Raw genomic sequence first — 14461 nt, forward strand, 5'->3', positions numbered from 1 at the left:
TTGATTGCTCTCATTCTAGCGGTGGGGAAACTGAGGCCCAGAATGTTGGTGCGTGGCAGTGTGGCTCCGACCCGGAGTCCGGGGGCGCCTCCTTTGTTTCTTCAGCTGACTCATTCGGGTGCCAGGCATTCCTGGCGCCCGGGCCAGGCTGCCCACAGGTGGTGGGGATCAACGGACCGAGCTATTTCTGCCCGTCCCAGATGCCCCCTGGCCCGGGGCCGAGGGGTACAGCGCGTCCCGACCTCCCTCTCCGGGGGCCGTGACTCACCGCATGGAGTGGGGGCAGGATTGCGCACCTGGGGAGGGGGCGGGCGGGTGGGAGCAGAGCAGCTGCGGCCCTTCCTTGCCTGGATGGGTCTGGGCACGGTCCTGGGGCGGGGCAGGGCCAGACCTTCAAAGCGGAATGGTCTCCAGGGAGGACCCCACATTCCCAAGGATGGGACGTCAGGGAGCTCTGGAGCCGCCTCACCTGGGGTGGGGCCCTCATCCCTGCTCCTCTCCCCCCCAAAACTTGGGAGGCTCCGAGGATTCTATGAGCTGCTTCTCCCACCGCACCCCTCCCCCCAGTTATCTTGGACTGGGGGAGGCGGATCCTGGATCATTAGGTGATGGGAGCGGGAGGTGCCCCCCCTCCAAATGCCGGACCCGTGGCCTCAGCCCAGCCCCCACCCGTGCAGGCAGGCCCCAAATGGAAACAGGACCTGCCAGGCAGGCTGCCTGCGTCACTGCCAAGATTTGCGGGTGCCCTAGGGGTGGGTGACTTAAAGGGGCAGGCGGCCCCATGCCCGCTGCCGCCCTGGGTTTCTTCAGGGAGGTGCGCAGCCCCTAGCCAGGGGCCTGCTGCTGCCCCATTCAGCGCCAAGCGTCCCCTGCCCTGCCCCGCCTGGCATACTTCTGTCCACTCCATAACTTTCCCTGTCTGCATTAACCAGGCTTCCCAACCTTGGAGGGTAGGGGTGGGGTTGGTCCTTAGCCATCCAGGGGCTTTAATAAACCTTTGCGGACATGAAATGTGCTGTCCTCGATGTCTCCCCTCGCTGTGTTGTGTGTTTGTTGCCATGTTGGGGACTCTCCCTTCTCCTCCCTTCTCCTCTCCTGGCTGGCAGCGAACTCTCCGGAATCCTGTTCTGGGGTGGGGGAGGGGAGGGGCGGGGAAGGCGGGGGCCTGCTATAAAGGGGCCTGGTCGGTGCCCGCTGCGGACTTGCTGCCGCCCAGCCTGACCATGGAGATCCCTGTACCTATCCAGCCATCCTGGCTGCGCCGCCCAGCCCCCCTTGGATTCCCCAGCCTGGGCACCCCTACCAGGCTCTTTGACCAGCGTTTTGGGGAGGGTCTACTGGAGGCCGAGCTGGCTGCCCTCTGCCCTCAGGCCCTGGCACCGTACTACCTTCGGGCACCTAGCGTGGCCCTTCGGGCTGATCCTGGCCCTGGAGAGGTATGAACCTTCCAAATGCTCCCTCGGAGCCCACTTTCTCCTCCTCTACTGACTCTTAAAGTGGTCTTTTTGCCGAATGCTTACTCAGCTTTGGGGGGGGGGGGCTTTTCTCAAGACCAGAGAAGACCCACCCCATTGCCAAAGGACCCAGGTCAACTCTAGAGAGAACCCCTACTCAGCCAAAGGATCAAGGCCTCTTAAAGGGAGGGGGGCTTCCCCAACTTTCCCTTGGGTACTCCCCCAGACTGACCCCTCTCACCAGGAGACTCCTTTAGCCATCCCCCCTTCTCCCCATGCCCAGAAGCCCTTTGCGCAGACTACTGGGGTCGGGTCATCCCTCAGGTAGCCCTCCCCATAACCCCCAGGGGGCCTCCTTACTGACCTTCCCCTGCATCCCCAGCTCCCTAACTCCTCAACCTACAGGCGACCCTGGCCAAGGGGCAGTTTTCGGTGTTACTGGATGTGAAGCATTTCTCTCCTGAGGAGATCAATGTCAAGGTGGTGGGGGAGCATGTGGAAGTGCATGCCCGCCATGAGGAACGCCCGGTATGTTGTTGGGGGGGTGGGGCAGGAGGCACAGCACAGGGAGGTTGGGGAGAGATAGAGAAGGGGAGGAGGAAGGACAGAAGGAAGGGGGTACAGGGGCATGAGTCACCCCGGCCTAAAGGGGGATGCTATCATGTTGCAGGACGAGCATGGCTTCATCTCTCGGGAGTTTCACCGACGCTATCGCCTACCAGAGGGTGTGGACCCTGCAGCAGTGACCTCAGCCCTGTCCCCTGAGGGGATCCTGTCTATCCAGGCCTCAGCCACCACCCCTGGCACCCAGGCAGCTGAGCATACAGTGCCCATTGCCCAGGGGTCAGTGCCTGGGGCTAAGTAGGAGGGACAATGGGGCTACCACACGCTGACCCTGCTCCCCCATATTCCGAGCTCTAACCACCCATCCCTGGCGTCACCCCCATCCAAACACTAGCCCTTCTTGCCCACAGATGGGTACAACCTCTGCCCTTCTAATACCCCACGATGGGGCTTCCCTTCTTCCCGTCTCACTCCCAGCCTTCTCCTTTTGTCCTCCCCAGTAACATAGCCCACCTCCTGTGCCCCAGGCTCTGGAGAGGCCCTGCGTCCAGGACCCAATAAATGCACTGGCCTCTGCCCTGGCTGGAGTCAGATGTGTGGGCCTTAGGAGGCGAAGAGAACAGACTGAGGGGCTGGGGTGGACGATATTTTTATTGGGGGGAGGTCACTGGCGCTCATACATCTCACGCAGAATTTTCATGCTCTCGGAGTAACGCAGCTGGTTCCGATGGGAAGCCTCCTTCCACCTGGAGGACGACAGGCTGTCAGGGCCAGGGATGGGGGGAAGTTAAAGGGCCAAGCTGGGAGCAGATTTGGGGGTGGGGGCTGCATACCTCTGCCTGATGCGTTTCCAACGCTCCATATTGCGGTAGATGAGGGAGGACATGGTTGGGACTGTCTCAGGGGGCTGCATAGAGAGGGACAGACAGAGTTTGGGTTGGGAAGCTGGTTTACAGATGTCTTCTTCCCCCCATGGTCTGAGAACCCACATATCTCCTTCCGAGAACTCTAGTGGGTCTACTTACTGCGTCCTCAGAGGCCTCCTGGCCCTCTGGCTGAAGTGGGGAGGGGATTCTGGGGCTGGGGGCTTCACCAGGAGGGCAGGGGGCTGTGGGGGGTGGCAGCTTGTATACATCTCGGCTCTTCCCGTTGGTGACCTCGGTCCCCTTTGGAAAGAATCAGCCCCAATCAGATCCTGCGTGGGGAGGGTAAAGCCCTCCTCCCTCCCTGCCCCTCACTTGACATTCTTACCTCCTCATCCTCTGGTCGGGGAGGTGGTGGGGGGCTGGGAGAACGCTCTGGCTCCCGGACAGAAGGGCAGTTCCTCATCCATGCCCGGCAGATGGGGTAAAGTGGTGTGTTCTCACTGAACTGGGCCAGGTCCACACTTCGGTCAAATAGCTTGATGGTGTAAGTGTCTGGTGGATGAGGGGTAAAGGCCACGCTGAACGTAGCAGGTCCTAGATGGACAGCTGGCCTTCAAATCCGGCTTTACCCCCCCTTCTGTAAAAAGGGACGGGTCCAATCCTAGCTTGGCCCTCAGGCTTCCTGACCTCCAGGCCCAGAGCTGCCTGTCCCCGACAGCCCCCTTCCCACCGACCAGCACTCACTGGGTCTCTGCTGTCCCCCCTCTGCCAGTCCGTCCTCCATCTCCTTCCTCTTCTTCCTCCTGTGATGGGGGAACCTGGCCGATGGCCTGCAGGGAAGAGTGATTGGGAGCTGACTCTGGATAAACCAATGAGGCAGGAAGGGCAGGACCGGACCTAGCCATGGGGCGCTGGGGTGAAAGGGATCTGAAGAACAGGAGAGTCCTCCTGCCAGGCTGTGGACCCACGGCAGGATGCAGCCAGGTTCGGGAAGGCCTGGTATGGCAGGATGAGGAGGGGATGGTTTATTTGCAAGACAACAGAAAATCAGGTGCAGAGAGGCCTTGGCCAGACGGGACTGTGGAACCAGGGGGAAGGGAGGAAGCCCCAAAGACGGAGCCCAGCTGGGGGAAGCAAGCTTACCGTTTGCCAGCTGATGTGATGGAGCAGTCCCTGGGGAGAAGAAAGACAGAGTCACCCTGGCCCATGGAGTCCAAAGGGGCCCACCCACACCTGGCCAGTGACCTACTTGCTGTGAGCATCGGAGGGTGTCTTCCCAGCCTCCTCGTCCAGCTGTTCCCTTTGGAAGGCAGAATTACAGAAGGTCAGACCTTAGGGTTGACCTCCTGGCCCTCCTGGCTTGGATTCCTCCAGGGTCTGCTGAAGCAGCCGGTTCTGTGGCTGGACGGCTCTGACTGACGGAAGCTCCATCTAGCCTTTCTGTCCACCTGTCCCTATACTTAGAGCTCTGCCCCCCGGGGTCACAGGGCAGCCTGGAAGTTGGGGATCTAAGTCTCTTCAAGGCTAACCCTCCCTCATCCATCTTCACCAGCCCTAATCACTGAGCTACCCCACTCTCCTCCCCATTTCACAAAGGAATTAATGGAGGCCCAGAGATGGAAAAGGACTTCCCTAATGCCACACAGCATGCTGGTGGCAGCGGTAGGGTGGGGTGGTGGCGAGGAACGCAAGACGCAGCCTGAGACTCTCTCCCTGAAGCTGTCTCTGATCGGATGGTTTCAAGGTTCCCCCAAGGCCCCCTCAGAACCCCAGGCTCCGGGTTGGGATGTATGTGAGCCAGGCAGCTTTGAGCATGCCCTCCTTGGGGAGGGGAAGACTCGCTGGCTAGACCCAGTGCCCCCTTCCCTTACCGGTCCACATCGCTTTTCTCCAGCAAACACTGCAAGACAGCATCCAAGTGGTTCCTGGCTTTGGACATCTCCAGCTCTGGGGAGGGGAAAGATCAGAACCTCAGGCAACACCCTGTTGTCACTGATGGGGAGATCCTCATGTTACCCGTGAGGAACCTGAATCCCACAGTGGGCAGGTGACTGGTTCACAGATCCCACGAGTGTGTGGTAGAGCTAGGATCTGGGTCAGGTGTCTCTGAATCCACCCACCTTATAGACCGAGCAGGAAGGAGGGAGGTGTGAAGGACAGGCTGACTCCAGGATGGAGATCAGCTCGTTGGGGGGGGGGGGTGTCCTCAGCCTCCAGCTTAGGGACTCCCCCACTGACACTCCAACTGCCCTTCCAGCTCCAGTCCCCTCCCCAGGTTCCAGACCCCAGACAAAGAGCCCATAGTGAGCTGCGGGTGGGTGGAGGCTGCCCCAAGGGCTTAGTCTGCCAGAGGGGCGAGGCTTGGAAATGCCCTCACCCACCTTCGGGGGTCCCCAGGCTCCATCCAAGGTCCTCCCCACTCAGAAAACCTCAGCCCCGATTCCGATCTTTTCTCCCCGACATGCTCGGTCACCAGGACCGAGATCCCATCTTGGAAGGATCCCTTCCCTTTCTCTCCTTCCTCATGGTCCTGCGTGAAGCCTGACTTCCTCCCTTCCTACGAAGAGCCCCCTTTGTCTCCCCTGGTTCACTCACACACGGCCCCCTAGACCCCCTCCCCAGAGTCCAGTTCTGAGTATATGTGTTCAAGAGTCAAGAGCGGGTCTGTGTGTTGCGGGCAGAGCAAGTCTCAACCTGTCTCTAGCCCCAAACCCTTCCAGGCTCAGCTCCCAGCCTGCCTCCTCCAGACAGCCCTCCCAGATTGCTTCCTTCCTCCTCCCGATCCCTCCTCCTTCAGGAAGCCCACAATCCTCCCAGTCCTTCCAGGAAGTCCTGGATCCCTTTTCTTCCAGGAAGCACTCCTCCTGAGGACTGTTCCCTCCTCCTCCCTTTATTCACATCCCCTCCTCCTCTTCCGGGAAGCCCCTCCCTCCTTGCTCCTTCCTCCTCCACGCAGCCACCGGCACACCGCATTGCTCGCACTGCTCCCTCCTCCAGGCCGCCCGCCGGGATTGCTCCCTCCTCCTCGGGGGTCCCGGGATCCTCCCTTACCTGATTTCTCCACTTTCACCTTCACGGGGAACATGGTTCCAGCCCCGGCTCGGGTTCCGATTGGGGCAGCGGGGTACCCAGCAGTGCCCCGGGGCGGGGACGGGGGCAGGGGTCAGGGGTCAGTCCGAGAGGTCCGGGGTCAGAGATGGGGCTAGCCACGAGGCAGATCAGAGGTCACGTTTGGAACGAAAGCCACTCTCTCAGCCCCAGGAGTCCCACCTTCTTTGCCTAGGACCTGGGACGGACAGCTCCTCACCTCCGCCTTAGGCCACAGCAGCGGCTTAGCTCCCACGTCTCACCCTGGCCCGCCTGCCCGTTGCTTCTATTGGGCGGCAGGGCCGCTCGTCTACCAAATGGACCAATCAGAAGACGCTAACGGCCACCTCCAGCTCGAAGCCCCACCCCTGAGCCATTCTTCCGGAAACCAACTAACGTCCCCCGGCCCGACCACGCGGCGCCTCATGGGAGATGTAGTTCGTGCCCCGACCTTCCCTTCACGTGTCTCCTAAGCCCGGCCGCGCGAGGCACTATGGGAGGCGCAGGCTGAGTCTGCCGCCACGGCTCCTGGGACTTGTAGTGCCAACGGCTTAAAGGGGCTGCTAGACGAAACGGGAAGGAGAAGCAGGACCTAGCGGCAGTTCTACGTTGCTAGGCAACGGATTCCGCCTCTTTAAACAACCGGGCAGCACAGAGTTGACTTCGCTAGTCTAGGTCCAAATTACAAATGTGGAAAGTGAGATTTGTACTGTAGGGCCATTCTGCTGCCAAGGGGGTCATCTGTGAGCTGAACCCAGAGGGCTTCCAGATCATCCCCTGCTCCAGCCAGCCATGGATCCCACCACCTCTGCACCAAAATGGAAACTAGCCAGCCTGGCCCTTGGGACCCTCCATAATCTGCCCGCAACCTTCACATACTCTACAGTCCAGCCAAACGGAACAGCTGTCCGCAGAATTCAGCCCTCCCGGCTTAAATCCTCCAAACACCCCAAGCTGATTCAATTCCCTCATTTGTAAAATGAGAGGGTGGACGGGGTGACCTTCCAGCTCTAAACCTAAGTCCCTCTGCTCTCCCTTAGCCCATCCCCCATTCCTGGAAGCCAACCTCTCTTCCTCTCTACTCAGAAGCTTCTGTTTCTCCTTTAAGGCTCAACTCGAAATACCACTTCTACAGGAAGGCTCTCGGCACTCTCTCCTCCAGATACATATCCTCCCGGGTGTTAATGCCATCTGGGGCATCCTTCCTAGGAGAATGTTAACTCATGAAGAGTGGGAATGCCGCAGAGACCAGCACAATGTCTTGGACAGACAAGTTTCTGTCTCTCTTCTGTATATGCATATTTTAATCAATTCTCTGGAACAGCTAGGTGGCACAGTGGATAGAATGCTGGGCCTGGAATCAGGAAGACCTAATTTCTAATCTGGCTTCAGACACTGTCTGATTCTGGGCATGTCACTTCACCTTGTTTGCCTCAGTTTCCTCACCTGTAAAATGAGCTGGAGAAGGAAATGGCAAACCACTCCAGTATCTGTGCCAAGAAAACCCAAATGGGGGTCACAATGAATCAGACACAATTTTTTGGTTTGTTTTGGCAGGGCAATTGGGGTTAAGTGACTTGCCCAAGGTCACACAGCTAGTACATGTGTCAAGTGTCTGAGGCCACATTTGAACTCAGGTCCTCCTGACTCCAGGGCTGGTGCTATACTCACTGTGCCACCTAGCTGTCCAATCAGACACAACTGAACACCAAATATGTTCTCTGTACATTTGTCTTCTACCCTAGTGTTAATGAGAGCTTACTTACCTGGAAGTTCCTTCTACTAACTGAATCATCTGTGCATCTTCCCTATTTTATAGCTAGGGAAGCTTAAGCCCAGACAGGAGGATAGACTGGTTCAAAGTCACAGCAAGCCAGTGAAAGGATAAATTGAGTGCTAGGTCCTGATTCCAGATCCAGGCCTCTTTTTCCTAAAATACTATCATCTCTCCTCACTTTACTGAGATACCAGGTCCACTGAAAACTAACAATATGGGTGAAATATGTTTTTGCTGTACATCATAGTGGACAAACTTCCCAACATTGGGGCCTGTCAAAGAGATGCTAGGTCACCACTTGTGGACAGGATCCTTTTTCAGGTAGGGCCTTCCCCGATTTGAGATTCCATGGTTCTAGGGTGTGATCACTCAGGGATTTCAGTTTCTTCATTTGTGAAATAGGGAGATCCCACCCTTCCCAGAAAAAAAAGGGAATAGGGATCGGCAGTACTCATGAAATATCCTTTTTTTTTATTATTTGGGAGCCTCAGTGGAGGCTAGAGGGAGAAATGGGAAATTAGAGAGAGATGTTCTGGGGAGCCAGCCTGGACAAACAAAAGGCTGTGGGGACATGAAGGATGTTAGATCTTCATCTTTGGAAGCCATACTGGCCCAGTGCTGGAGGTAAGGCAGGGTGAGAAGGGGACCCGGCCATGAGCTGGCAGCGGGGGAGGGCTGATCAGGGTATCCCCAGAGGGATGGTGAAGGAGAGATAGTCGCCCAGGGCTCCCCAACGGGCTCGGTTGATCTGGAAGATGGTGATCCAGGAGGTCAGCGCCACGAGCCAAAAGACTAGCCCCAGGGCTGAACGCCAGACGTCTGGAAAGGAAGGAAATAGAGGGAAGATAAGGGAAAAATCAAATCGTGCCTTGATTGTCCAGGAATCTATTTACCACCTGCCCCGCCCTCCCAGGCTTCAGTGTGAATGCAGGCTCTTTTTCTTCCCCAGCCTCTAGGGACTTACAGCCCTTGATTTGTCCCTGCTCCTCATAGGCTGGGGCCAGGAAGGCCTCTCGAAAGAACCACAGAACGTTGACCAGCCAGAGAAAGGGCAGAAGTGCAAATCCACCTGGAAAGGAAGGGGGGCGGGGGAGGCGTTTGTTCGGCCCCTCCCTCCGGGGGGCGGGGGAGAGGGAACCCAGCCCCCCACCCGGGGCATCCACAGGATGCGGGCGATGCGGGGAGGAGGGGCTGAGCCACCCCTCCCCCCACAGGTCCCCACGTTCCCCTCACACCCTCCCCCCCCTCACCCAGGTAGTATTTCCGGCAGAGGTTCAGCTTCTCCTCGTTGGACACCCGCTCCAGGTTCATCCTGGGTCCGGGGGAAGGGCTGCAGGGAAAAGGAGACGAGTCGGGATCTCCAAACGTCCCCCGCTATCGTGAGGGAGCCCCAAGTCAGTACAAGTCACTCCTGTCGCTAGTGAGCGGGGCCCGAATGAGCGAAAGGAGGGGCAGAAAACAATCAACACCTCCGCCCCCCCACTTCCCCGAGCCAGACCTGGGAGCAGAAGGGGCCGGGGGACAGGGGGACAGTTCCCTAACTAACCCGCCGCTTCTCCTTCCTCCTTTCTCAATGCGCTTGCGCCTAGTGCCGCCAGGGCTTCTGGGGCTTGTAGTCCATCCTCCGCACGCTTGCGCCTGACAGCTTCGGTGCCCTCTCCTTCACCTGCACCCAATTCTCTCAGAGACCTCTCCTCTCTACCTCGCTCCCCGGCTCAGCCTCTCCCACCTCGAGCCTTGCTAGGAAGGGAGGTCCGGCACAGCCTCTCCGCACAGGCACCGCCCCCTATCCGCTGGACTTCAATTCCCAGGCATCCTCGCCTCCAAGCCAGCCCCGGAAGTATCACCGGAAGTGACGCATGAAGCAGACAGGTGGAGGGAGCGGGTGAAAATGGCTGAATATTTAGCTTCAATTTTCGGAACAGAAAAGGACAAGTGAGAATCGATGGTGGTGGTAGGAGAGGTGGTCGTGCTGGAGACTCAGCCGTTGGAGTCCCCAGGGGAGGGGCGGCAGGGGTCTCATTTGATAAGGTCCTAGGGGGCGGGGGTGGATAGTGACAGGTCCCACTTGTCAGGGAGGGTCCTGGAAGAGGAGTGACAGGTCCCACTTGGCAGGGGTCTCGGGGGAGGGGTGGCAGGGTCCAGTGCTGGGGGAGGTGTGACAGGGTCCTGGGGGAGGGGCTGCAGGTCCCACTTGGCGGGGGAGGGGTGGCAGGGCCCAGTGCTGGGGGAGGTGTGACAGGGTCCTGGAGGAGGGGCTGCAGGTCCCACTTGGCGGGGGAGGGGTGGCAGGGCCCAGTGCTGGCGGAAGGGTGACAGGATTCTGGGGGAAGGGGTGGCAGGTCCCACTTGACAGGGCCCTGCGGGGAGGAGTGGCAGGACCTGCGTGGCGGGGGAGGGGTGGCAGGTCCTAGTGGGGGGGAGGGGCAGCAGGGGCCCTACCGCCGATTCACCCCATATTTTCACCCTTCTTTCAGGGTTAACTGCTCTTTTTACTTTAAGATTGGGGCTTGCAGGCACGGGGACCGGTGCTCCCGGCTCCACAATAAGCCCACATTCAGTCAGGTAAGGCAGCCCCTCCACTTCCCAAGAGGAGTGCCGGGGTCGCCCCCACTCGTGCTCTCCCCGGGCCTCTGTGTCTCCCAGCATTGTCCATTGCATTGACACCCCCTCCTGGCCCCCCACCTCGGCTGCCCCTGCTTTCCTGAGGGCCTTCTGACCCCCGGCTGCGCCCCCTCTTCCCCCCCTTGTCTCCCTCACCGCAGACCATCGTGCTGCTCAACCTGTACCGGAACCCTCAGAACACGGCCCAGACGGCGGACGGATCGCACTGTGAGCCCTGGGGCGGGGCGGGGTTGCCTGGAGGGGCCGGGCTCAGATAAAGGGGACCCCGGCAGGCCCAAGAGTCAGGAACGGGGGCGCCCGCGGGAGAGCGAAGGCGCACCTGGGGAAAGGCCCCGGAAGGGTCCGCTCCCGGCCGTGACCCCGGCTTTGTCCCCGGGTTCCAGGTCACGTCAGCGATGTGGAGGTGCAGGAGCACTATGACAGCTTCTTTGAGGTGAGCGGGGCCGGGCAGGGAAGGAGATGCTGGGGCCCGGCCTCCCCCCCGTCTGAGCCCAGCCCCCCATCCCGTCCTCTCCGGCGCAGGAGGTGTTCACGGAGCTGCAGGAGAAGTACGGGGAGATCGAGGAGATGAACGTCTGTGATAACTTGGGGGACCACTTAGTGGGAAACGTCTACGTCAAGGTGCTGGAGGCCCCCTCCCCACAGCCGCTTTAAGCCCCGCCCCCAGCTCCAGGCCGCCGCATCTCGGGGCTCTCCCACCGTGGAGAGCCCTTCCCCCTGAACCCCGCGGCTCCCCGAGATCCTGGGCCACCGGCCCCCGCACAGCCGAGCCTTTCAGAGCCCCTACCCTGGATTCCCTCCCCTACTGACTCCCCTCCCCGCCTCTTGCCTGTGCCCCCAGTTCCGGAGGGAAGAAGATGCGGAGCGGGCGGTGACCGAGCTCAACAACCGTTGGTTCAATGGGCAGGCGGTGCAGGCCGAGCTCTCTCCCGTCACGGACTTCCGGGAGTCCTGCTGCCGGCAATATGAGATGGGGTGCGGGAGGGTCCCGGGGGGACGCGGATGGTGCCTCGAGCCGCTGGGGCGGTGGGCTGGGGGAAGAGAGGCCCCTGGGGCAAGGCTAGGCTGGGGGGGAGGGAGACCCCAGGGGCAAGGCTAGGCTGGGGGGGAGGGAGACCCCAGGGGCAAGGCTAGGCTGGGGGGGAGGGAGACCCCAGGGGCAAGGCTAGGCTGGGGAGGACCCCCACTCCCACCCACCGCAAGGCTAGGCTGGGCTCGGGAGATTAGGTGGAGGTCCAGGCTGTGATTCCACCTACCCCTCGTCCGACGCCACAGTGAATGCACCCGGGGTGGTTTCTGCAACTTCATGCACCTTCGGCCAATCTCCCGGGACCTTCGCAGGCAGCTGTATGGCCGTGGCCCGAGAAGAAGGTAGATGGTAGGGAGTGAGCCTGGCCTGGCTGCCGGGGAATGGGAACAAGGCAGGAATGTGAACGGGGGAAGGGCTGCTGCTTGACCCCTGAGCCCGTGACCCCTTTGCCCCAGGGGACCATCACCCGCAAGACCTGGAGGGGGACACCGCCCTCGAGAAAGGAACCGGAGGCGATCTCCAGACCACCGCCATGGACGCTTCTGAGACCAGATCCTGTCCCCAACAGTGCCCTCTCAGGCCCCTGTTCACCCTACCCAGGGCACCTGCTGCTGTGGTTTTCCCCTTCTCTGCTTTTCTTCCACATTCAGACTTTGGGGACCCGGGGACCTCCTGGTCCCTCCATTTCTCTTCAAGGAACATGGGAGGAGCAGGAACCACCTCCCTCCTTCCCCCAATAAAATTTCTTGTCTGTCCTTAAGTCTTTCTGCATCTGGAGTGGGGAGATGTCTGCATCCTGCTAGCGGGCAGGGGCTGAGCTGGCTGAGGAAGGAGGGGATGGGAAATGCCTGAAGAGTTTTGGTGTGCTCATAGGCTCACCGAAGATTTAGAGCTAACTGGAAGGAATCTAGATCAACCCCCTCATTTTACAGAGAAACTGAGGCCCGGAGAAATCACCAAGATTCCAGCCCAGGCCACCCCGCCCCCACCCCCTAATGTTGATGACGCAGTCTGCCCGGAAAGGGAAGTTGAGGGAGGGAGTGGGGCCCTGAGCAAGACGGCAGGACCAGCTTCAGGTGCCAGGGGGCGAGGTGGGGTTCCTGTAGTGGGGGTCGGGGAGCAGGGATTGATGTGCCTGGATTTCTGAAGGGGAGGGGACTAAATGGAGATTGCTGAGGACAGGGGATTGGGTGTGGTTGACTACCCAGGTCTTTGGGGCAGGCAGTGGAAGGGACAGAGCTTGAGTTGGGTGAGGGGTGCTGGGCGGGTCTTGGAGTCCTGAGTCCTTGAGGGAGACAGGGCTGGGAATCCAGAAGCCTGGATGTGGCGGGGCTGGGTGAAGGGGGGCAAGGCAGGAAGCAAAAACCTTTAAGAACAGAACACACAGGACTCTTGACAAGTGAAATGGGAATTTGAGGACCACTATGTATGTGGGGCTGGATGAGGTGGTCCCTGGTGGGGGATGGGGTAGGGTCGGGAAACTCTGCTGAGGTTTTCTCCTGAAGCGCTAAGTCAGCTCGCCCTGGGGTAGGAGCGCCCAGCCTAAAGCCACTTTGCTCGTAGGCTCTGCTCTTCCTCATGTGGCTCCACCTGCTCTGGGGTACCACACTCCTTTCCCAGTTCTTGGGGACTGCCCCGGTCTCCAGGCACTGCGGCTTTCTGGACTACTGGGACCCAAAACGCAGATGCTGCAGACGGTGTCTAGAGCGCTTCGGACCCCCCAACTGCCCGGGTGAGGGACGGGGGGAGGTTGGGGCTGAGGTTGTGGGCAGACAAGGGGGTTGGGGTGTCGCATCTTAAGTGCTCCTTCTCTCCCTCCTCCCGTCAGATTACGAGTTCACCCAGCATTGTGGGCTCAGCGACCGAGGGGACCACCTGGATGTCCCATTTGCTCCGTGCCCACCTGGGCTATGCAACAGGAACTGGGCCGAGCAGTGCAGTCCATGCCTGGACCATCCTCAGCCCCAATCTGGGGCCCCTTCCCAACCCCCAGCAGCCCTACGAAGACGATCCAGAAACAGCTGTCGTGAGGTAAGCCCCTGGCTAGATTGTGGATACCTACGCCAGGATGAATGAGGTGCCAACTGCCTCCCCAAACCCAATAACCCTTTTCTGCCACCCAAGGAACCTGTACCCTCCAGGAATCCATGCCAATGGGAAAATGTAACAATACCCACGAAATCCTTATCTTCAGCAAGCTCCCTAGGTCCAGGACCAACCAGTGGGCCTCCTACATCCCTCAGGCCCTGGGTAACTCAAAAACGTAAGTCAGAAGCATCCTGCCCAGCCCCAGCCCCACCTCCCATTCATGAGTGTAACCAATATTCCATGAAAGTTTGTTTCAGCCTTTACAGGGAGCACAGCCTGGTATGTAGTGGGCATCACTGCCCTCCTGGTGGGAGGCCTGCTTGTTTCAGCTGCCTTGCACACATTATTGGGGAGGGCTGAAAACAAGGAGAAGGCAGCAGAAGCTGGGGAAGCCTGCAAGTTCTTCCCCCTAACGGAGGGATCTGGTGAGTCCCTAGGGAGGAGGGGGGTAGGCACAGCTCACTCAGGACTTCCTTCTTTCATGACCTCATCCCCTTGCCTTTCAGTGCCCCCCATCTTGGCACGCCAGCCCCTCTCACGACTTCTGGATGAGCTGGAGGTATTGGAAGAGCTGGTTGTCTTGCTGGACCCTGAGCCGGGGCCCCATGGGGGCTCCGCCTGGGGAACCACCCGCCACCTGGCTGCCCGTTACGGCCTTCCAGCCTCCTGGGCCACCTTTGCTTACTCCTTGCGGCCAGCACATTCCCCACTTCGTGCCCTGCTGGAGACAGTGACTGCTCGTGATCCCACTGCCCAGCTGGGTCAGCTGGTTGACCACCTGGGCCAACTGGGGCGTGGCGATGCCCTGGATGTGCTGCACAAGCTCAGGTGAGGTCGCCAGGCCAGCAGCTGCCCAACTCCTCAGGCCCCCCACACTTGGGTCTGCAGACCCTGCTCAGCTGTGCTTGGGGCACTCCCTGCCTCCAGTGATTGGAACAAGGAATAAACAATGCTGTCTCTGCACTTGTGG

The 14461-nt window shown here is 59.8% G+C and overlaps 6 protein-coding genes across 8 annotated transcripts in view; 4 read left to right on the forward strand and 2 right to left on the reverse strand.

Annotated features, from left to right (window-relative positions):
• Positions 1–14461, forward strand: part of LOC118839020 (zinc finger protein 850-like) — a 902460-nt gene that overhangs the window by 295176 nt on the left and 592823 nt on the right. The window lies entirely within an intron of this gene.
• Positions 1189–2597, forward strand: HSPB6 (heat shock protein family B (small) member 6). The gene is made up of 3 exons (XM_036746476.1): positions 1189–1436; positions 1860–1982; positions 2125–2597. The coding sequence occupies exons 1-3, from the start codon at positions 1224–1226 to the stop codon at positions 2317–2319; spliced, it is 531 nt and encodes a 176-aa protein (XP_036602371.1). The 5' UTR covers positions 1189–1223; the 3' UTR covers positions 2320–2597.
• On the reverse strand, positions 2653–6236 carry LIN37 (lin-37 DREAM MuvB core complex component). Its single transcript, XM_036746469.1, has 9 exons — positions 5936–6236; positions 4756–4831; positions 4134–4184; positions 4028–4057; positions 3629–3714; positions 3270–3436; positions 3044–3184; positions 2852–2925; positions 2653–2764 (listed from the first exon to the last, which is right to left on the reverse strand). Exons 1-9 carry the CDS (start codon positions 5967–5969, stop codon positions 2683–2685), a joined length of 741 nt encoding a protein of 246 aa, XP_036602364.1. The 5' UTR covers positions 5970–6236; the 3' UTR covers positions 2653–2682.
• On the reverse strand, positions 8197–9650 carry PSENEN (presenilin enhancer, gamma-secretase subunit). Of its 2 annotated transcripts, none has more exons than XM_036746483.1 (4): positions 9295–9650; positions 8999–9078; positions 8713–8817; positions 8197–8567 (listed from the first exon to the last, which is right to left on the reverse strand). In XM_036746483.1, the coding sequence occupies exons 2-4, from the start codon at positions 9057–9059 to the stop codon at positions 8428–8430; spliced, it is 306 nt and encodes a 101-aa protein (XP_036602378.1). In that variant the 5' UTR covers positions 9060–9078; positions 9295–9650; the 3' UTR covers positions 8197–8427. The 2 variants fall into 2 exon arrangements, with proteins under 2 accessions (XP_036602378.1, XP_036602379.1); XM_036746484.1 differs by lacking the exon at positions 9295–9650 and adding an exon at positions 9247–9272.
• Positions 9609–12163, forward strand: U2AF1L4 (U2 small nuclear RNA auxiliary factor 1 like 4). 2 transcript variants are annotated; one of them, XM_036746472.1, is made up of 8 exons: positions 9609–9683; positions 10226–10313; positions 10514–10580; positions 10757–10806; positions 10896–10994; positions 11215–11348; positions 11649–11744; positions 11859–12163. In XM_036746472.1, exons 1-8 carry the CDS (start codon positions 9640–9642, stop codon positions 11947–11949), a joined length of 669 nt encoding a protein of 222 aa, XP_036602367.1. In that variant the 5' UTR covers positions 9609–9639; the 3' UTR covers positions 11950–12163. The 2 variants fall into 2 exon arrangements, with proteins under 2 accessions (XP_036602367.1, XP_036602368.1); XM_036746473.1 differs by having other exon boundaries at positions 11649–11751; positions 11859–11949.
• Positions 12227–14430, forward strand: IGFLR1 (IGF like family receptor 1). Its single transcript, XM_036746454.1, is given in 7 exon segments — positions 12227–12453; positions 12455–12479; positions 12967–13135; positions 13232–13434; positions 13528–13666; positions 13749–13916; positions 13998–14430. Coding segments are annotated over 7 exon segments (1236 nt in total). The 5' UTR covers positions 12227–12247; the 3' UTR covers positions 14324–14430.

The sequence above is a fragment of the Trichosurus vulpecula genome, chromosome 2 (assembly GCF_011100635.1).
Source record: "Trichosurus vulpecula isolate mTriVul1 chromosome 2, mTriVul1.pri, whole genome shotgun sequence".
In the NCBI taxonomy this organism is placed as follows: domain Eukaryota; kingdom Metazoa; phylum Chordata; class Mammalia; order Diprotodontia; family Phalangeridae; genus Trichosurus; species Trichosurus vulpecula.